This window comes from Schistocerca nitens, chromosome 6 (assembly GCF_023898315.1).
Source record: "Schistocerca nitens isolate TAMUIC-IGC-003100 chromosome 6, iqSchNite1.1, whole genome shotgun sequence".
In the NCBI taxonomy this organism is placed as follows: Eukaryota; Metazoa; Arthropoda; class Insecta; order Orthoptera; family Acrididae; genus Schistocerca; species Schistocerca nitens.
The window spans coordinates 171123973-171148088 of NC_064619.1; the positions used below are offsets into that span (position 1 = coordinate 171123973).

Genomic DNA, 24116 nt, shown 5'->3' on the forward strand with positions numbered 1-24116 from the left:
CAATTCGCGATAGGCTACAATCCGACCTTTACCAAAGTCGGAAACGTGATGGTACGCATTTCTCCTCCTTACACGAGGCATCACAACAACGTTTCACCAGGCAACGCCGGTCAAATGCTGTTTGTGTATGAGAAATCGGTTGGACACTTTCCTTATGTCAGCACGTTGTAAGTGTCGCCACCGGTGCCAACCTTGTGCGAATGCTCTGAAAAGCTAATCATTTGCATATCACAGCATCTTCTTCCTGTCGGTTAAATTTCGCGTCTGTAGCACGTCATCTTCGTGGTGTAGCAATTTTAATGGCCAGTAGTGTAGTTTCCAAAAATGAAGACATACGTCTTCGGTGTCTGTCTTGGTGGTATGTATGAATAACATGACTTGTTTTTGAGCCGCGTCAATTAGAATGAAGTTCTCGAGCTTTCCGTTGCTATCTCCGCTACTGACGAAGATGGAGGAGACAGGCATCGGGAGCTCGAGGGGCTGCTTAAAAATTGAAATTATTATGTTCACGACCGATATAGACGAATGCCATTGGCGCACACACTGCAAGAGTGCAGCGATGATTGGGCCGGCCTTGATTCGATCGGCGCCCTCAATAAATCGCGGGCCGTGCCCGTCGCATTGGGCGCCCTCCCGTGTCGCGCCGCGGCCGCGGCCGCAGCCTCCGGGAGGAGAGGCGAGGCTATAAGAAGGCGGCGCGGCGGCGGGCCGGCAGTGCCTGCAGGATGGTCGCGCCGCCAGCTTCCCCGCTGCTGCCGCTGCTGCTGCTGCTCGCGGCCGCCGGCGCCGCCGCCGCCATCTCCATGGACCCAGGCGAGTACCCCACACAAGTGTACCAGTCGCTCCGCTCGCCTTCTCTTACCCATCTCGCTCACTGTGCCCGATGTTGCAGTGCGGGCTACTGGAACATTATGCTCAGTTGCGCCATTACACGGAGAAATTGCGTCGGCTTTTTCGCAGAGTTACTTCAATTTACGAATTAATCACTCACTAACATAACGAATTACTTTCCTGTATACATATTCAGTGTATCTCAAGACGATCGTACAACATATGAACCAAACTTTGTGACTGGATTAGGAATTTCTTGGTAGGTAACACACAGTGGCTGGGGCGTTATCTACAGAAGTAGTGCCCCAAGATGCTTGCTGTTCGTGTTACAAACTGAGGTGACATAAGTCATGGGATACCTCCTAACATAGTATTGGACTGCCTTTTGCCTGACGAAGGATCCTATATTGTATGATTATATGATAACGGAACAAACACTGGGTGCGCAGCTCGTGGTCGTGCGGTAGCGTTCTCGCTTCCCGCGCCCGGGTTCCCGGGTTCGATTTCCGGCGGGGTCAGGGATTTTCTCTGCCTCGTGATGACTGGGTATTGTGTGATGTCCTTAGGTTAGTTAGGTTTAAGTAGTTCTAAGTTCTCGGGGACTGATGACCATAGATGTTAAGTCCCATAGTGCTCAGAGCCAACAAACACTGGTAGCAGTTATTTCTGTAAAATGTCTGGGAGTATGCGTACGGAACGATTTGAAGTGGAATGATCATATAAAATTGATTGTTGGTAAGGCGGGTGCCGGGTTGAGATTCATTGGGAGAGTCCTCAGAAAATGTAGTCCATCAACAAAGGAGGTGGCTTACAAAACACTTGTTCGACCTATACTTGAGTATTGCTCATCAGTGTGGGATCCGTAGCAGGTCTGGTTGACATAGGAGAAAGAGAAGATCCAAAGAAGAGCGGCGCGTTTCGTCACAGGGTTATTTGGTAAGCGTGATAGCGTTACGGAGATGTTTAGCAAACTCAAGCTTGCTCGCCAGGTTTCGAGAGGGTGCGTTTCTGGATGAGGTATCGAACATATTGCTTCCCCCTACTTATACCTCCAGAGGAGATCACGAATGTAAAATTAGAGAGATTCGAGCGCGCACGGAGGCTTTCCGGCAGTCGTTCTTCCCGCGAAGCATACGCGACTGGAACAGGAAAGGGAGGTAATGACAGTGGCACGTAAAGTGCCCTCCGCCACACACGTTGGGTGGCTTGCGGAGTATAAATGTAGATGTAGATGTAATGCAGCAATGGACTGAACAAGTCTTTGGAAGTCCCCTGGAGGAACGTTGAGCCATGCTGCCTCAACATCCGTCCATAATTGCGAAAGTGGGACCGGTGCAGGATTTTGTGCACGAACTGACCTCCCGATTACGTCCCATAAATGTTCGATGGGATTCGTGACGGGCAATCTGGGTGACCAAATAATTCTCTCGAACTGACCGCAATGCTCTTCAAACCAATCGCAAACAGTTGTGGGCCGGTGATATGGCGTATTGTCATTCATGAAAATTCCAACGTTGTTTGGAAACATTAAGTTCAAATGTTCAAATGTGTATGAATTCCTAAGGGACCAAACTGCTTAGGTCATCGGTCCCTAGACTTACCCACTACTTAAATTTACTTAAACTAACTTATGCTAAGACGAACACGCACACCGGTGCCCGACGGAGGACTCGAACCTCCGTCGGGAGGGGCCGCGCAGTCCGTGACAGAAACATTAAGTCCACGAATGGCTACAAGTGGTCTCCACGTAGCCGATGGACCAGTGGGCTCAGTTCATTCTATGTAAACACAGCCCACACCAATATGGAGCCACCACCAACTTGCACAATGCCTTGTCGACAGCCGGCCGGGGTGGCCGAGCGGTTCTAGGCGCTTCAGTTTGGAACCGCGCGACCGCTACGGTCGCAGGTTCGAATCCTGCCTCGGGCATGGATGTGTGTGATGACCTTAGGTTAGTTAGGTTTAAGTAGTTCTAAGTTCTAGGGGACTGATGAGCTCAGAAGTTAAGTCCCACAGTGCTCAGAGCCATTTGAACCATTTTTGAACCTTGTTGACAACTTGGGTCCGTGCCTTCGTGGGGTCTGCGCCACACTCGAACCCTGCCATCAACTGGTACCAACTGAAATCAGCACTCATCTTGGCAGGCTACGGTTTTCCAGTGTCTAGGGTCCAACCGATGTGGTCACGAGCGCAGGAGAGGCGCTGCAGGCGATGTCGTGCAGTTAGCGAAGGCACTCGCGTCGGTCGTCTGCTGCTATAGCCCATTAACGCAAAATTTCGCCACACTGTCCTAACGGGTACCGTATGTCGTACGTCCGACGTTGATTTCTGCGGTTATTTCACGCAGCGTTGCTTGTTTGTTACCACTGACAAATCTACGCAAATGCCGCTGCTCTCGGTCGTTACGTGAAGGCCGTCGACCACTGCGTGAACCATGATGAGACGTAATGCCTGACATTTGGTATTCTCGGCACACTCTCGTCACTGTGGATCTCAGAATATTGAATTCTTTAACGATTTCCGAAATGGAATGTCGCAAGCGTCTAGCTCCAAGTACCACGCCGCGTTCAAAGTCTATTAATACCGTCGTGCGGCCGTAATGAAGTCGGGAACCTTTGCACATGAATCACTTGAGTACAAACGACAGCTCCGCCAATGCACTGCCCTTTTTATACCTTGTGCACGTACATGTGCATATCACTATCTCACGACTTTCGTCACCTCAGTGCGTATTAATGACCTGGCAGACAGTGACTTATTAATAGTAACCTCGTAAAATTTGCAGATCATGCAGTTACCTATAATGAAGTACTGCATGAATGAAGCCGTACAAGGATTCAGTCAGATCTTGATAAGTTGTGGAAACTGGTAACTTACTTTAAATTTTCAGAATTGTAAAATTATGCACTTCGCAAATTTAAATGTAGTGTGTTATGACTACAGTATCAACGATTCACAAGTAGAATCAGTCAACTCATACAAATATCTCGCCGTAACATTTTGTCGAGATATGAAACGGAGTGATGAAATAGCATCAGTTGTTGATAAAGCAGGTGGTAGACTTCAGTTCATTGCCAGGATACAGGGAAAATGCATCGATGTACGAAGGAGGCAGCTTACAAGGCATTTGTGCGACCCTCCTTAGAATATTTCTCAGGTGTGTGGGACTTGTACTAAATACCTTTAGCAGGGGACATTGAGCTTACTAAGAAGGGCTGCACGAATAGTTACAGATATGTGTTAAAAACTGCCACGGACAGGCTGAAAAACCTGATTTTCCATCCGCGTTCGACAGATGCCAAATATCACGCGACAGCCGACTTACAAAGCTTCAAAAAGCACTGTTATGTGAGTAATTTAGGAATATTCTGCGATTTCCTACATACACCACGCGTGCGGACTCCGAAGACAAAATTAAACCAGTTACAGCACGTGTAGTGGCGTTTAAGCAATCGTTCTCGCGCTCCATACGCGAATAGAACGGGATCAAACCGTGATACATGGTACAGTGGCTTGCACATTCCGCCGTTTCGAAGATCTTCGCTGAGAACAGACGTGGGTGTAGGAAGTTGTTTCCATACAAATATATGTTCTATAGGTGAATGTAAGCTGGCTCTTGACCAGGACTACTAGTCTGGAAATAAATATTCATCACAACAGCTTCACGTAGTTACTCAGTTGATACTGAAATATATCACTGCTAAAGCTACAAGCTTAAGCTACTTTTCAGGGTAACATGAGGTGTTTCGTTTCTTCGTGGACAATCTACTGTATACCCTCGACTCTAACCTCTGCCGCAAGTGCATTCAAGTACGTTCAATGGCTACATTTAGTTTGCGAAAACCTGTGGTGGTAGTTATTCTTTTCCTGTTCGGGATGAGGTGGTAATCACTGGCGAACATATCAGAGCGTTACGTAATATGGTGAAATAGCTGATATTTCAGACTTGTCAAACTCTCTCAAATTATCGTAGAGTTGTGCACAGCAGTGTCGTTTGTTTTTAATTGCTCTTTAGTTCTTCAGTATTTTTCTGCTCGTTGCCAAAATATTTATTGTGCTTGATTCCAGAAGCCGAACCAGCAGTAAGCCTTTCCTGCACTAAAATAAACATCCGCGGTGAGCCGATGTGAGCCAACTCGCTAGACTGCAATTTTGTCTCGACGTTCACACACGAAATCCATGTCCAAACAATTGTCGTTATGTAAGCAAGAATACCATCTCCGTCGGTGTACCTTAGCGGGAAACTGAAAGCGGAACCCACTCTGTCAGTCTTGTGTTCGTTACAAAGAAATTTTCGCACGCAACCTTCGTTCATTCTTTCGCCTGACGTTGCAAATGCAAAATTCTTTGTTTCAATCGCGAGAAGTGTCATAATTCCCTGTGTATTTTAAGTTCTCTGTATCGCTCACAGTCCAGTATTGAAAATTGCATTCTACATCGCATGCAACGTAAAACCACGTAGTGCTGCACGGGCTATTGAAAAATATGGGCTCACAGTGACGAAGACATTTTTGATTCAACCACTGTATGAAAACATTAAAAATCGTATGGTTCTCCAGACCTACGCCAAATGAAACCTTGGCGCGCACCAGCGAATGGACTTTAATCCCACTCAGGAAGATTCGGGCCCTTACATCCAGTGTCACAGATGGACTTCCTTTCATCGCAGGTGCAATACAGTGGTGTCTACTATGAGAAGAGAGATTTCTACCGCTTCACATGTAGAGATATCCCAGTTCTGAATCAATGCCAAATACTACTATTGCTGAACCGATACTTTCGTAAACAGATATGCCACTCCATGCTAGCCTTCTCCCAACAAATCGCAGGCGACTTAGTTCCTATTTTGCAGTTACAAGCTTGTCCTTGTGCAGCAAAGCAAGTAGTAAAGCAACAACAACATCGTTAAGTTTGTTTGTGCATCAGGCTTGTTTACCAGGCAAGGACCTAATGCATGCGATATGATGGATGACTAAAGTTAGAAGTGTGTCCTGAAACAATGTGAGCTACTATTGTGATAACAGATCCTCGGCCATAATTCAGTTGGCTCTTTTAATCAGTGAACGTCATCGTGAGCTGCAGTCAAACGTGTCTTGCGTTTAACGATCACGTTCAGCAGCGTCATATTCCTCCCTGTTTGGGGGTTAGTTGCCAAATGATAAACTCTCCAGGAACGGAATCTTAGTAAAGACGATCTACGTCACTCACATTTATATAACGTGCACGAAGACGCGTGCACCAGTATACGCGATCTTTTCATGAAACGTCTCTTGGTCCGTGTAACCATAAGATGAAAACCAAGCAGTTACATGCAGACGGTTTCTGCTACCCCATTATGCAGCTGAATACGTCAGAAAATAGGTGCTGCAGTGTGACTCATACAGTTTGGTAAAGACTTTTTCTGACGTTTATCTGTGTGCCCTGCAGGCAGATGGTTAGTTGGAGATTAAGTTTACTAGCACGTCATCACATAATTACGATAATTTCAGTAGTAAAAAATGTATAACTTTTTGTGGCGCCACGCAATTTCGAAACTGATAGTTCATTTTGAAAAGGGTCACTTTACTGATGGTGTGTGTGTCTGTATTGTCGCTTAGCGTGTTTAGCATGCGAGTCAGATAAAATAAAATACACACGTTACGTTCACCTCGCAGTCAATGTGACAGTTTTCGATAAGTAGTTAGGAACTATTCACTTATTAGATTCCTTCTATAAAGACCTGATTTCTGTAAGACTGTAAATCGCTTTATTCTGTACTAAGCCACGGTTCGTCAATTTTCTGTGTATAATCTCAGGATGCTAAGAGATTTTTTAAATTATTTTTCCACATTGTGAGAAAGCTCCAGGATATATCCTTCGTCACAGAATTAAGAATGTACCTAGTATCTCACAACGCATTTTTAATAAGAAAAATGGTTAAATAATTTATACTTCTGTTTTGCTCGACTGTTCCATGGAATGCCACTGAGAGAGGATATACGTTTGCAAGTTTAGTTTCTGGATTTCTTTGAGCGTTTTCTTCTAAAGTCCGCAAGAGTGTTCCTCCTGAATGAGACACACTTTACATCATATGGCGTGCATCATCTACGTCCCTGGAATCTCTTCAGATAACTGAACTAAATTTTTATGTAAATATCACCGAGTCCCGAATTAACTGCAGTATAAGAATGCAAATATTTGAACAAACCTATGTTGAGAAGCCTTGTTTGCGCGTGCCGTCCATACATGAGAGGAAAAAAGGATTCCACAAGTTGAGAGGTACGTGCCGAGATAAGGCGAATTGCCCTCTGGATGTTTCCTTGCTTTGCTTGTTGAAGGGACGATCAAATACGCTAAAACGATGATTATTCAAGTTATTTCGAGCCATGCTCTGCAATAAAAGAATTTTCAAACAGAAATGATAGAAACAGTGGTTCGGCGATGCCAGCATATACTTGTCATCCTTCGATGACAAACGTTAGCGTGCTTCAGTAGTCGGATTTCAAGCGGATTGTAGTGTTACAACTAGAAGGTAAAGTGTGCGTGGGAGGAAACATTAGCCGGAAGAGATACAGCGAATGCTGACTTCAGAATTACGCTGAGCTGGTCGATTTCACGCAGTGTTGCATTCTACGTTCAGTGGCGGAAACACAACACTCCCGTTGTTTTCATTGCCAGCTCATGTGCAAGCACACGAATTTGTGCCTGACCATGTCGAAATAGTTTCCAGTACTGTCACATACTTGTTACTAGTCCGCTGATTTCTCAGAAAAAAAAAGCACTGTTCACACCGCCCCATTGTCCAACGGTATCTCCCATTTTGGTTTCAGGTAAATTACTGTGTAGCCTATTGCAACCAGTGTTTCACACAACCGCAATAGCACTACTACACTACTATGATCAACTGAGAATGGTGAATTACAAGTATGGAAACGTAAATAATCCCACCCTACCATAGCGTGCATGATCACTATGCGTACAAACGTGAGGATAAACTTTGCGAGTACCTACCCAAGTCATGATTCAATTAGTTTGTCTGTGAAATACGGATGATAGTGGAGGACCTGCTACAGAATACTTGGTGACAGCTGAGAGTGGTAAAGAATGCTGTCGGCCGTAGCTTGAGTGAGAGGGAACTGGAACACCGCGGAGAGCGCAGAGACAGTTGGTCAGATGACAGTTCAGACTGCGGTTGTCCCGATTACGAACACAGCGTTTAGCGGTTGCGCTGACGCTCTTTTAGTGCAACGCTCACTCAATGCAACACGAGCACTGCTGTAGTTTAAGCAATTCTACAGAACAGTTACTGCAAGACGTGCATTTGCTTGTTACGTGTACGTGTGCTTGCGTGTTTGTGAGACAAAGAGAGAGAGAGAGAGAGAGAGAGAGAGAGAGAGAGAGAGAGAGTGGGAGGGAGGCGTGGTGGGGGGAGGGGGGAGGGGCGGGGGTAGAGAGACAATCTGCAAAGGTGTGTGGACACGCTTGATATGCCACGTCTGTTTCCTTTATAGATATGAAAGGATTCAGCATTTTGAGGAGAATCTCTATAAATCAGGGCGTGATGGAGGATTCAAATAACATGAAGTATCTTCCATGAGATTTCGCGCTTGCAGCCGGATGACGCCGACATTGTGCCACGGTATTTCGGCTCTCTCTCTGTCTCTCTCTGTCTCTCTCTCTCTCTCCCTCTCCTTCTCTCCCTCTCCTTCTCTCCCTCTCTCTCTCTCTCACACACACACACAAATTGCTGAATGATCGTAAGCTGAAATATCATGGGCAAAATTTTGACGTCTTCCGGCTCCAACCCCGAAACCTCATGAAATATTTATTATACTGCGAAAATTTCAAAAACCACGTTAAGTATCTTGCGAGTTATGAGTGCCCTAACGTAATAGTAGGCGCTACATGTTATTGCCCTGATGTACCCTGTTCCTGAAAGCTGCAGAGAAAGTTTGTTGGAGATGTTATAAGGCGCTTTTGGGATGCAATCTCGGGGTAGAGAAACTGGACCTCATGCTTTTTTCCATTCTCTGGCCATGACAGAAAGTCCTGTAAGCACTAATATGTATATCCCCGTTCTCATCCAACGGAATATTTGTGGGAAGACGTAAAGTAGCTCCTGTCGCATTTGGAAATTCCTGGTCTCGTTCTGACAGTAATCTACTGGCTATTGTTGTACATTTCTGTGATACTTTCAAGCTGTTCAAACAAACCTTTGACTAATTGCTCAGTTCTTGTTTTAATTTTCTGTCTCTCTTTATCGAATTAGTTATGTAACCCGCACACTAAGAATCAGTACTCAAGAAACTATTGGACGAGGATTTTGCTAGCGACTTCTTCATGAATGAAACGCAGTTCTTCAATATTCTTCCAACGAATACGTGTCCCTTCTTCGTAGCCCTCTACGGAATTGATGCGACCGTTCCACATGCATGTACGACGGTTGTGAAAGTTCGGCGATAGCGGAGTGCAGCCTCCTTCCTTTTGGTATGCTCTATCTTACATTCCGTTATTTTGTTGGTTAGTTATCAGCCTTCCTATCAACCACGGTCTCCTATAATTGATCCTGTGCTCCGAAATAAATTTGTGACAATTGTCGTCACCCACGAACTGCCACAGGGCATTATTGACGATATGCTCATCGTTACAATGTATGTCGTGTATCATAATGGTCTTATCAAACTTCCCTTAGGCCCGTGGTATGCTGCATTCACATTTGACCATAATTCTTAATTTTGAGGCATGCGTTGGTGTGTGTTTGCTAAGAACTCTAAAATATAGTTACACACCTTACCTGACATTTTCGTATAACGTAATTTGTTTATTGATGGTAGCGAAAATTGTATCGAACATACTTGACAAATGGCTAACCCGACGTAAACAACAGGCTCCAAATTGAAAAAAAAAAATTTAGCCTGCATTTGTACTAGTGGTGGTGCTATCTATTAACTCTTCCATTGCCGGCCGCGGTGGCCGATCAGTTCTTGGCACTTCAGCCCGGAACCGCGCGACTGCTACGGTCACAGGTTCGAATCCTGCCTCGGACATGGATGTGTGTGATGTCCTTAGGTTAGTTATGTTTAAGTAGTTCTAAGTTCTAGGGGACTGATGACCTCAGATGTTAAGTTCCTTAGTGCTCAGTGCCATTTAAATCATTTGAACTGTTCCATTGATATTTGTGATGTAAGCTTACCCGTAAGTATTGGTTTCTTAACCCTTTTTATTAGCCAGACATGAAGTATTGTAATTTTAGACATAATTTCAGATCTTTGTATTTAGAAATCATTTGAGCCACACAAGACTAATGAAAAGTCTACATACTGGAGGGTTTCTAGGCGGCTATTGTTATTCACATGCCTCTATGTTGATCAATTGTGAACCAGTACTCTTCATCTGTGCGAAATATCTGGTCCGCACTATTGTAACTACGATACTGAAGATGGCTACCATAACACCGCTTGCTACCCATTTCCATACAAGTCATTGTATTGTCATTTTACTAAATTTGGACCATGAGCGTGTTGTTAATGGTTCATTTAGACGATAGAATTCAGAGTTAATTCTTCGTATCCAAAAAATACGATGATCAGCGTGAAAAACAATGCAGATTGCAAATGGTTTCTTTTAGGATACATAAAACATAGTTAAGAATTGTAGCAGGGTAGTAATAGGGTCACCAGTCCTAATTGGACATACATTTTAATGGACAAGAAGTTTGTAATATGTAAACCTAAAATTTGAAAGAGCAGTAAGTCTCTTCATTAACTATTCCATTACGCACCTTACTGTGACACATCCTTGCCACCTTCACATTAACAGTACGAAATTAATCTGGCTGGTTCTGAATGAAATAATACCCAAAGTAGATTTTAGCCTCGTATCCATGCAAGGATGAGCTCACAATGATGGCTGACTACTGACTGGATTTGTACCCGGTTGGCGCCCTGTTATCGTGCTCTTCACCTTTTCCATCGGCGTGCTTTGGTCTCCTTAACATAGAGGGATTTCCCTCCACCTTTTCCTACCCTATGGATCCTATACGTCGACCAATAAACCATGTAATAATTTCGCAGATCATATTCGGTACAAAATCATAAATAAATGTGAATATTGACAAAATTTACACAAAATATGGGCAAAACATTATTCATTGGAAACTGAAAATAATAAATTTCAGAGTATTGGTGTTACAATACAAAGAACTAAAAAGAGTTGCAGTTTGTTTCTAACTTTTTTGCTTTACTGACGATTCTGCGCTAATAGAAGGACTTACATGAAAGTTTTCAGCATTTCGAAATTCCCCCATCTCCACCATACACCCCCGGATATCCTGTAACTGTTGAAAAAGTAGAAAACTTCCTAAGGAAAATGTGAAAAATATGCTAAGGAAATAACTAGTTAGTTACTTACGTGTTCCATAGATCATCTGAACGGTTCTTTTGTCGAAAGGATGAAAAGCGAGTCAGTTTACCGGATATGTATACTTGATTAATGTTAACATTAAATAACATGTTTTTGAGCCCGATTCATACAACTACTCATAACACCATATCTCTTTTTTATTTTGTTAATATCGGATATCAGTTTTTAAATAAAAATTCGTCAATTGAACAGAGGGAGTTGTCCAGCAGAAATGATTTTAGGTTACATTTAAAACTTGCTTTGCTACCTTTCAGACATTTTATGTTATCGGATAAAAAATGAAAAATTTTGTTGCTGCGTATTGGATTCCTTCTGACCCACTGCTAGCTTTAATAATGATAATAAAGGTCTTTTTTCCTCTAGTGTTGTATATATGGACATCAGCATTCTTCTTCTCAATAGTTATGCCTTATTTACGACACATTTTACTAGCGAATATGTGTATTGTTATGCTTCCGTTAAAATGCCTAACTCCTTGAGGCTATCCTGCTTAGCTACATCACGAGTCGTGATTCATCAGGAATCATGCAGTCGTCGTATACTATGATCACAGCGAACATCTGTTCGGAGTTCTGTGTTGATACACGTGCACGTGTTACGTGTACTACCGTAACTGTTTGTGTATGCTGGCTCACGTAATCAGAAAATTCTTCCTGTCACTGTATCGTCGGTTGCTCAAGTCGCAAGCAACATCGGAGACACGGTACCGGGATCTCAGTAGACACCATTTTAATGAAACTTATAGCTCTTATATATTTATCAGAGTTTGGTTTTCAAAAACAAAATTTAATTCACGAAGTTCTGAAAAGCATGAAATATTATTGTTCTTTTTTTAATCACACTGACGTGCACCATAATTTCTTGGTATCTACAGATCTTTTGTTAAAATGGATAAGTACTACAGTCAGTATGGTCTAAATAGAAAAATTTAGTATAAATACAGTTTTGTGTATATTTGAATACTTACATTGATATATGTAAAAAAAAAAGGACAAAAATTACAGGTGGCTTTTTAGCCAGCCCGTAATGATTGCTAGTATGTAGTCTAAAATACGCCGATTGTAAAATATATTATTGCCAATATGTTGCATTTGTGTTGCTGAATGTCGTTTTTCGGAGAGTGGTCATTTTGAATATGTCTTATTGAGTTAGTTCCCAGTCTTACTAAAAGGTAGTGTTAGTGTTTCTATAAACCAAATTCAGTCACTTCTTTTTATGGTTAACAATGGTCATAAAATGCATAAGAATGAACACAAACTGATCTTCAATGTCCTGTAAGTGCAGACGTGACGTACAGAACCTTTCAAGATTACTAAGGCACGAACATCACACTAGGGGTTCAAAATACGCAGGCCAGTCGGATGCGGCACAGTGCCATGGCGAATATTGGCGGAATGGTTCCAAGACGCCTGGAGTGATTAAGATACGCAGGGCCACGTTTGTGGTAGACTGGTTGTACTCGTTCAGTGAAACAGCTGGATGGAGGGAACCCAGACTGTCAGTTGTCCACAGGCGGGATAATCAAGTGCGTTGAAAGTGAGGGCCCAGACGGGATACGCCCCGTCTTATAGCGATCGTGCGATACAAAAATATCTGTCTATATCTATGTTTTTGTATCGCACGATCGGCAAAGACAGAGCGGAACAGAAGACTTCGAAGCGTTGCCTGTCTGAGCCCTCACTTTCAATACACTGGACTATCTCGCTCGTGGACAACTGACTGCCTGAGTTCCTTCCATTCTGCTGTTTCAGCATACGAGCAAGACCAGCCTATCACAAAAAGTTGTGCAGAGTCAGCACTTCTCCGTCATCTATCATTTGTGGTCAGGGGCACATATTCATTTCGAATGTTGCGAGCGGATGCATGATTAGTTTGATCGTCACGAAGCAGGTGTTGACGAGCATTTTGTAAGTTAGTGTCATCACTGGCGTAGCATAAAATATTTGGCATTTACTATGGAAACTGCGATGGTATAAACCACATGCAGTTCCAAAAGTAATCTCCTTGACACACACGCGTGATGTACCTCCAGTCCTAACTTATCATACGACGCAGCTGCTAAGGTTCTTGGCTCCTACTTTCTGAGCCTCAGGTCTAATTAAGATCTGCCATTTTCTGTGGTCCCCTTGACCCGCTTTAGAGGATGACGTAGCTGATTCCCTACTCCAGTCGTATTGAAATCGATTTCTGATGGGATATATTCAATGAGAAGCTCCAGGTGAGAGTTCCGTGAACCGAAACACATGCTACGTTGAACTGCATAAATTGTCGTATGTTTCAAATGCGACAAATCCGGATGTGACGAGGGTTTTTGTATGTAATGGGGATTGAAACGTGGGTATTCTACATAGATACTTAGCAAGCTACCGTACGGAGCTACCGTATGGTACATGGTGGAGGCGACTGTCTTTATGCTTCCGTACGAGCCCTAGTTTCTCTTATCTTCGTAGATCTTACGTGAAATGTACGTTGGCGGCAGTAGAATCGTTCTGCAGTCATCTACAAATGCCGGTTCCTTAAATTTTCTCAGTGTTCCGCGAAAAGAATGCCTTCCCTCCAGGGATTCCCATTTGAGTTCGCGAAGCATCTCCGTAATACTTGCCTGTTGATCGAACCTACCGGTAACTAATCTACCAACCCACATCTGAATTGCTTCGATGTCTTCCATTAACCCGACCTGGTTTGGATCCCAAACATTCTAGCAGTACTCAAGAATGAGTCACACCAGTGTGCTACGCTCGGTCTCCATTCCGGACGAACCGCACTTCCCTAAAATTCACACTATAAACCGAAGTCGACCATTTGCCTGCCCTTGATAATTTCATATCTCTTTGCAAAGTCAAAAAAATGGTTCAAATGGCTCTGAGCACTATGGGACTTAACATCTGTGGTCATCAGTCCCCTAGAACTTAGAACTACTTAAACCTAACTAACCTAAGGACATCACACACATCCATGCCCGAGGCAGGATTCGAACCTGCGACCGTAGTGGTCACGCGGTTCCAGACTAAAGCGCCTAGAAACGCACGGCCACGCCGGCCGGCTTTGCAAAGTCAGGTCTAGATATTTAATCAACTTGACGGTGTCAGACAGGACACATCTAAAAATGTATTCGAACAGAACGGAATTGTTTTTCTTACTATTCTGCATAAACTTACCTTTTCCTAGATGTAGAGCGATCTGGCATTCATCACACTCAGTAGAATTCTTTTGACTTAGTCATCTTCTATCCTCCTACAGCCACTCAACGATGACATCTTCCTGTACATCACAGCAGCCTCGTTAAACAACCACAGATATCTGGAGCCACGATTTGGTACTCGCTTATGCACTCCATCATTCGCGTGTTTCCTTTTCCATTTGCAAATTCGTGTCGGACTCTGGGTGATTTAGTTTTTTTTTTCTATTTCCACCTCGTTACTCTCAGATGCGTCTTGTTACTTCCGTGAATTAGCTCATGCGACGCACGTACCTGGCTACGGAACGTAGAAGGCGTTATATACGTTAATGACAGCATTTGTAGTGGCAAAGAATATTTAGATAGTTGAATATCGTTTCATACGTGCATCCTATAGACAGGTAGATCAGTCTTAACATAGTTTTATTTTGTCGGCGATCTAAATTTATCTGCTTGTTTGCGTCAATGCTTATAAAAATGAGACATATAAATAGCGGCTTACGTCTTAGATTAAAAAAAAAAAATTACAGGTCGTTTGACGAAAATGTAGCCGTGGAAGCAGTAGGAACTAATCACAGTAGCTGCCGGGCGGAAAAGATTACTATTTACTGCAAAGTGTAAGGTCATGAGTTGTTCCGGTCTTCAGTCCTGAGACTGGTTTTATGCAGCTCTCCATGCTACTCTATCCTGTGCAAGCTTCTTCATCTCCCAGTACTTACTGCAACCTACATCCTTCTGAATTTGCATAGTGTATTCATCTCTTGGTCTCCCTCTACGATTTTTACCCTCCACACTGCCCTCCAGTGCTAAATTTGTGATCCCCTGATGCCTCAGAACCTGTCCTACCAACGGATCCCTTCTTCTTGTCAAGTTGTGCCACAAACTCCTCTTTTCCCCAATTCTGTTCAATACCTCCTCATTAGTTATGTGATCTACCCATCTAATCTTCAGAATTCTTCTGTAGCACCACATTTCGAAAGCTTCTATTCTTTTCTTATCCAAACTATTTATCGTCCATGTTTCACTTCCATACATGGCAACACTCCATACAAATACTTTCAGAAACGACTTCCTGACACTTAAATCTATACTCGATGTTAACAAATTTCTCATCTTGAGAAACGCTTTCCTTGCCATTGCCAGTCTACGTTTTACATCCTCTCTACTTCGACCATCATCAGTTATTTTGCTCCCCAAATAGCAAAACTCCTTTACTACTTTAAGTGTCTCATTTCCTAATCTAATTCCCTCAGCATCACGCGACTTAATTCGACTACATTCCATTATCCTCGTTTTGCTTTTGTTGATATTCATCTTATATCCTCCTTTCAAGACACTGCCCATTCCGTTCAAGTGCTCTTCCAAGTCCTTTGCTGTCTCTGAGAGAAGTTTTTATTTCTTCTCCATGGATTTTAATACCTACTCCGAACTTTTCTTTTGTTTCCTTTACTGCTTGCTGAATATTCAGATTGAATAACATCGGGGAGAGGCTACAACCCTGTCTCACTCCCTTCCCCACCACTGCTTCCCTTTTATGCCCCTCGACTCTTATAACTGCCATCTGGTTTCTGTACAAATTGTAAATAGCCTTTCGCTCCCTGTATTTTACCCCTGCCACCTTTAGAATTTGAAAGAGAGTATTCCAGTCAACATTGTAAAAAGCTTTCTCTATGTCTACAAATGCTAGAAACGTAGATTTGACTTTCCTTAATCTATTTTCTAAGATAAGAAATTTCCATTAGTTAATACTATTATTCGTCAGTAATACATATGTTCCAACAATTTAGGAACATACGATATGTACGCTAATCATTTAATCATTACTAACAAGGTTTTGAAATGTACGTATTACTTGTTGTGCTCTTGAACGTAAATAAACGCCTAGGGCATACCGCCCAGTGATAACGGCGCGGCAGAAGCTTTACACAAAATGACGATCGGCAATGAAAGTAGCTTGCAACGAGTAAGTTTCAGATGGCACGTTAATCTATGGTACAAAATACTAAGTTTTCTAGCTAGCCCAAAATGTTACACGGTACTATCTTCTATAGTTGTCAGGATAATGGTGAATATAATGTTGGAAATATTCGTGATCAAGGCAGCAGCTGTGAAGAGACCAACGGGCAGCTGTCGCGTTTCCTAGGAAACGACAGCCCCTGTATTCCCATTCTGCGTGCAGGAAAGTAGGCCTCGGTGAGGCTTTGTGACGTGACCGGCGGGAAACTTGTTCTGCCTGCTGTCGCCGAGGCTACAACTTCTCCGTTCAATACTGTCTTGTTGCGAAACATTTTTCATCTGCCTCCTTGCTACCAAACCACTGATTTTTCAACACAGAAGAAACCACAGATGATCTTAAGATGATGATGCTCTTGTACGTTGAATAAAATTATATCAATTCGTACTTTGTATCTTATTTCGTTAGCACACCATTCAAGAGGTCGGGAAGAAACTGTGTGAAACTCACGATATTTCCCCCTCTTATAGTTCCTATCCCGGACAAATGTGTTTACTGACACACAATCTCCACGAGAGAGATTATAGGCTGAAGGTAACTTATAGAATTCTGCCGTATCAGTTATCCATTGCTGTTGAGATCTTCGTTTCGTTTGTGAGTTTGGGTGTGGAAATGCGAGAAACGAAAGGAGCAGCATTAGGAGTGAGAAAAACTGATTCTACGCCTTCGGAAGGGAGGACGATCTCTCTGGGGTATCGGCAGAGCTGCAGAGAGGCGGAGAGCTACAAGTTAGGCGTGAGATCAGATTCTCTCCTAACTGGACAATGAGTCAGCGCCGAAAACTCGGTTCCAGATAGCGTAGGTACTTGTTAAACGGTGGTATAACGGCTTGCACTGTGCAGGGGGTTGTAAGGCACGTAAATACGGAGGTTCAGAGATAGGATGGAGAAGGGAAGGGGATGGAAAGCAACACATTTTGTATTCCGCAGGACATTTACATAATTTATTCGATCACAAAATATTTTTTTTTTCAGTTTTCAAGCCACGTCATGAATAAACTGCTGTGAAATAATCCGAGGACGTACTTAAGAATCATGTCCATCGGTTCTAACGCATGTCTCCTAATGTTTCACCCATTGATGAAACGGTATTTAGGGTCATCCGCAGTTATGCTGCGTATTCCATCCAACGAATTTTGTGTCGCGTTTCATGTGCCCCGAACACGCTTCCCTTTTAGGTACACATTTATTGTAGGTAACTAGAAAATCATGGAGGATGGGAAGGAGGCAGATCTGATCAGTGGTGTGAGAATGAAACCGGTGACCGTCTTTGGCCACAAACTACTACCGACAGTCAGTGTTATATGACGAGGGAGGAGTAAATCCTTTGATCATCACACTGCAGACTGTTTTTTCTTTTCGCTGTACCCCGCACTATCATTTTAGCTCTTGGAAGCAGTAAATACTGTTAACTGTGGTACCTGTTAGACTATCCAAGTGCCGAAGAAACGAATGTAACTTGCTTGTCCGTTGGTCCTCACTTACCGTCCATCTTCGGTTAAGATTTACGGATTGGACATGTGGCAGAAGATACGTGATGCCACTGATTAGGACGCATTTCCATAGCAGTTAGTCTCCCCAGTCTTTTCGTGAAACTCAACATTAGAGGGTGACTCCAATAGATTTTCGTTTTATGTTAGTGCTATGGCAATTATCATCAATCAATTTCGCTCAAGAGACTAAGCAAACTAAAACACCAGTTTCTCACCAGCATCACCAATACCCACACGGCAGAAAATTCAGAAAACTTACAAAATAATCATAAACTTTTTAAGAGATCGTCACCTGCAGACATTAGTATTGTAATCTGTTATCAGCTACTGCGTGCTCTCTATGTAGTACGATTAAATTCTTTGTAATCATCAGATGTGCTATTAATGCAATATGGCACAGGCTGCATGGTATGAATGCCAAATAGCGATGAAAAACGAAATATAGAATACTATAAAATAAACTGACGCGATTGTTGCTTGATTTCTTGGTCATACTTGTAACAATATCTCTCCTCGTCTGTAACGATTTTTGACAAAATCTGATAGAATTTTTTTTCGTTGTTTCCGCACCTGCAAAATCGCTTGACATAACATTTTCAAAAAGAAGTGCTTCAATCTAACATGCGCTTCTCCGCAGATAACGATCGATCAGGGAGTACTCGATGCATGTTACTAACAACATTTCGCCCAGAATTCGTTTATTTTGATTCCCCTTTGTATGTCACTTGTTACAAAAGTCAACCAATTTCAGTGATCACGCAATGCCAGATTACTTCAATTTCATCATGTGCCGAAACCATCACTGACTTCATTGGTATGTAGTCAACACACTGCTCTCCCATGCATTAATGGCATTTTTCAGAATCGGAGCCGCTACTCATTTCCAAGTAACTCTTCAGTTGGTTCAGTGGACATAACAGCACTTCTGACATCAAGGAAATATTCTTGATAACAACGGAGATCGAACTTGCATCCTCTGTGTGACAGTTTGAAACAGTGACCCCTGGGCTGCTGTGGTGGGCCGGCAATACAATTTGCAGCATAATTCAGTGAGGCGTTTTTCGAAATAATAAGTTATTCAAACAAGTGGCCTAATATAAGCCACGCCGAAGCTATGGTGTACAATCTGCAGGAAGGAACTTTCGGAATGCAGAATATTCAAATCTTCACCTACAATGTGCTGTGCTACAGGTTCTATTATCATCTACATATCAATCTCAATGAGAGATTCTTTTAAAGAATTTGAAAGCAATATTTTATCTGCAGATGCTAAAAATAACCCCCAAAAATTTTGGTCGTACGTAAAATCTATGAACGCTACAAATAATTCAATACCTTCTTTTGCTGACAGTACGGGTAATATAACGGATGATGATGAACAGAAGGCCGAAATTCTAAACCTAGCTTTCAAAAACAGGTTTGCGGTAGAGGACTGCAACACCATTCCCCCTTTCAATCATCGAACAAACGCAAGGATGGCTGACATAGTGTTTAGTGTATCTGGGATTGTAAAACAGTTAAGATCCTTAGACGCCAGGAAGGCATCTGGCCCAGACGGTATACCCGTACGATTTTATGTTGACTATGCTACAAATATAGCACCATTCTTATCCATCATCTATCAGAGATCATTGGAAAAGCGTAAAGTTCCACGGGACTGGAAGAAGGCCCAGGTCATAGTAATCTATAAAAAGGGTAGATGCACATAATTACCGGCCAATTTCACTGACATCGATTTGTTGTACAATCATGGAACATATTTTGTGTTCAGAAACAATGACCTTTCTATACTCTGACAAGCTCATCTGCAGAAATCAGCATTGTTTTAGGAAACAGAAGGCATGCGAGACACAGCTGGCCCTCTTTGTGTATGATATACAACAAGCTCTAGATACCGGCTCTCAAGTTGATGCCATATTCCTCGATTTTCGAAAGGCGTTCGACTGAGTTCCGCACTGTCGCTTGCTCCAAAAAGTGCGCGCTTACGGTCTATCCGATGACATATGCGGTTGGATAGAAAGTTTTCTAACAGACAGGGAGCAGTATGTTGTCCTGAACGGGGTAACTTCAACAGAAACAAGAGTAACTTCAGGTGTGCCCCAGGGCAGCGTAATAGGTCCTCTGCTTTTTTACGACTTACATAAACGATCTGGTTTATGGTATTGACAGTGGCCTTAGACTGTTTGCCGATGATGCTGTAGTCTACACGAAAGTAGTATCACACGAAAGTTGTGAACAAATCAATGAGGATTTGCAGAAGATAAATGCGTGGTGTAATGACCGGCCGTTATCTCTCAATATTAGTAAGTGTAATCTACTGCGTATAACAAGGCGAAAATCCCCATTAATGTATGAGTACAAAATAAATGATCAGTCTTTGGAAGCGGTAACATCAGTCAAGTATCTGGGTGTGACTATTCGAAATGATTTCAAATGGAATGATCAGATTACACAAGTAACGGGTAAAGCAAACTCTAGATTGCGGTTTATTGGTAGAATCCTGAAGCGATGCAGTCCTTCAACAAAGAAAATAGCTTACAATACGTTAGTTCGTCCAGTCTTAGAGTACTGTTCGTCTGTATGGGACCCTTACCAGTGGGGTGTGATTCAAGAGATTTTGTTTTTTGTCATTGTTTCTTATGGAGGAACATTAGATGTGGCATAAGTCACGCAAAGAACTGACCCGTTCGAAGACGCACCGTATAAGCGGTTGATTACAAGTTGCAACTAGATGTAGCATGTGGAGAGAATGTAGACACGATATCTGTGCGGTCTGCTACAGACAGATGTGTGTGTAGTGAACATGACAGAATGTCGCGACTTAACTAACTTTCAACGTGGGTGATAACCGGTGAAAGATGCATGAGTCATAGCATATGGAGATTGTACGGAAAATCACGTTTGCGAAGTAGTTTCTAGGGTGCATCTTGAGTATCGCAGAGAGAATCTTTCCGTACGTTGAACCGCCGCACAGAAAGCCCACAGGTGCTTGGCGAACGGGCGTCACTTCGCAGATCCGTATGGGGTAACCGACGTTCTACTTTGAACAGATGATCCACACTACTGGCCATTAAAATAGCTACACCACGAAGATGATGTGCTACAGACGCGAAATTCAACCGACAGGAGGTAGATGCTGTGATATGCAGATGATTAGCTTTTCAGAGCATTCACACAACTTTGGCGCCAGTGGCGACATCTACAATGTGCTGACATGAGCAAAGTTTCCAACCGATTTATCATACACAAACAGCAGTTGACCGGTGTTGCCTGGTCAAACGTTGTTGTGATGCCTCGTGCAAGGAGGAAAAATGCGTATCATCACGTTTCCGACTTTGATAAAGGTCGGATTGTAGAATATCGCGATTGCGGTTTATCGCATCGCGACATTTGTGCTCGCGTTGGTCGATATCCAATCACTGTCAGCAGAATATGGAATCGGCGAGTTCAGGAGGGTAATACGGAACGCCGTGCTGTATCCCAACGGCCTCGTATCATTAGCAGTCGAGATGACAGGCATCTTATCCGCATGGCTGTAACGGATCGTGCAGCCACGTCTCGATCCCTGAGTCAACAGATGGGGACGTTTGCAAGACAACAACCATCTGCACGAACAGTTCGACGACGTTTACAGCAGCATGAACTATTACCTCGGAGATCATGGCTGCGGTTACCCTTGACGCTGCATCACAGACAGGAGAGCCTGCGATGGTGTAGTCAACGACGAACCTGGGTGCACGAATGGCAAAACGTCCATTTTTCGGATGAATTCAGGTTCTGTTTACAGCATCATGATGGTCGCATACGTGTTTGGCGACATCACGGTGAACGCACATTGGAAGCGTGTATTCGTCATCGCCACACTGGCGTATCACCCGGCGTGATGCTATGGGGTGCCATTGGGTACACGTCTCGGTCACCTCTTGTTCGCATTGACGGCACTTTGAACAGTGCACGTTACATTTCAGATGTGTTACGAGCCCTGGCTCTACCCTTCATTCGATCCCTGCGAAACCCTACATTTCTGCAGGATAATACACGACCGCATGTTGCAGGTCCTGTACGGGCCTTTCTGGACACAGAAAATGCTCGACTGCTGCCCTGGCCAGCACATTCTCCAGATCTCTCGCCAATTGAAAACATCTGGTCAATGGTGGCAGAGCAACTGGCTCGTCACAATACGCCAGTCACTACTCTTCATAAACTGTGGTGTCGTGTTGAAGCTGCATGGGCAGCTGTACCTGTACACGCCATCCCAGCACTGTTTGACTCAATGCCCAGGAGTATCAAGGCCGTTATTACGGCCAGAGTTGGTTGTTCTGGGTACTGATGTCTCAGGATCTATGCACCCAAATTGCGTGGAAATGTAATCACATGTCAGTTGTAGTATAATATATTTGTCCAATGAATATCCGTTTATCGTTGTCATTTCTTCTTGGTGTAGCAATTTTAATGGCCAGTAGTGTACTTCGCTGCTGTATGTGGGGCGTCAGAACACCCTTTCGTCGGAACTGTACGGAAGCAAAGAGCCTCATAGGACTTAGCAGCGACCCATCATATCTCGACACAGAGCTCATCGTGAGACACGGGTCCACAAATAAAATCACTGGACCCTGGAACAGTGACGGCGTGCAGCAAGATCCGACGAATCCTGGTTTCAGTTGCAACGAGCAGACGTGCGCTCGAGTGTGGCATACGCTGTTTGAAACTATGAATCTTGCGTGTCGACACGGTAGTGTCAGACAGGAGGTGACTCTAGAACTTTCTGTGTTGACATGGTACCACATAGGCCCCACTGTCCTACTGGAGGTACCAATGACAGGTATACGTTATGTAGACATTCATTTAGACAAATTGAATCTGTCTCTTGTGCACTCTGATGGAGATTTCATGTTTCAAGAGGACACTGTGACGTCACCGCTCTTTGGTTGCACGCAGTTGGCTTAATGAACACTCCAGTGGAATCATGGTCATGGCGTGGCTTGTCATTTCACTCGATCTTATTGCAGTCGAGTTTTATGGAGTGTTATCGATAAAGTGTAAGATCTACGAAAGAAGCAACTACCCACTTCTGGGTAGCTCTGCAAGATAGATGAATCAATGTCTCTGGAACGATTCCAGTACCTCGCAGAGTTCATGTCTTGGTGTATTATTAGTGTGTGAAGGACTCGTGCAGGAGCGATTCGTAACAAAATCTTATCCATGGCCATAACATTACTTTTAGTCAGTTTGGACATTCTGTTTAACAGACGATGAGGTTTCTCGTTTTGCAGCAATTTACTGTTTTCCATTTTGCTGTTTTAGTTCAACCTGAGCAGACGAGTTGCTGACTGAAGCGAATAGTTCCAGTCTGTTCCCTCACATTGCTATGCATATACCAGGTTCATTAAGCTAGTCTATCTATGATTTCTCGTAGTTGAGCGCAACAGTGAACTCACTGTCTTGTTGGAAGCCCGGATCTAGACTGAAACCATAACGTAAACAACGCTCCTTACCATGAGGATGCCTATAAGGAAGTAATCAGCACATGTTGAGAGACTTAGAACGTTTGAAATTGAAATCATGATGTCAGGTGAAGTGTCAAGTGTGACAGATATATCTTCGTTCAGCTGACAGGCAACGTTTCAAACGCATCATGGAGACACCAACAAGGTTAGTTACTACGAGCGAAGAGGAGGTTGGGCGAGCGGGTACGCCGTTACGGGAAAATGGTTCCTGGCGGCAACTGTAGAGTCACATATATGTAATTTGCTGTCAAGAGGATACATTCCTTGACGAAAGAATATTTGAAATTGGGGTTTGTAGGAGCTATCTACCCTATTGCGTCTACCGGATACAATTATTTTATGATCAAAACGAATTGCAAAATGATTTAGACAAGATGCCTCTACTGTACGAAAAGTGGCAACTGACTCTACATAATGAAAAGTGTGAAATCATCCACATGAGTACCAAAAGGAATCAGCTAAATTTCGGTTACATGATAAATCACACAAATCTAAAGGCTGTAAACTAAACTGAATACCTCGGGATTGCAATTACGAATAACTTTTAGTGGAACGATCACATAGATAATGTCGTGGATAAAGCAAACTAAAGACTCCGTTGTATTGGAAAAACACTTAGAAAATGCAACAGGCCTACTAAAGAGACTGCTTACATTAAACTTGTCCGCCCTCTTCTGGAGTAATGCTGAGCGG

The 24116-nt window shown here is 43.3% G+C and overlaps 1 protein-coding gene across 1 annotated transcript in view; it reads left to right on the top strand.

Moving 5' to 3' along the window:
- The first annotated feature begins 724 nt into the window (after positions 1–724).
- LOC126262531 (cartilage oligomeric matrix protein) overlaps positions 725–24116 on the top strand; it is a 472157-nt gene continuing 448765 nt past the window's right edge. The window contains exon 1 of the mRNA XM_049959203.1: positions 725–813. Coding sequence (XP_049815160.1) covers positions 726–813 — 88 coding nt within the window. The 5' untranslated portion in view covers position 725. The remainder of the gene's footprint in view (positions 814–24116) is intronic.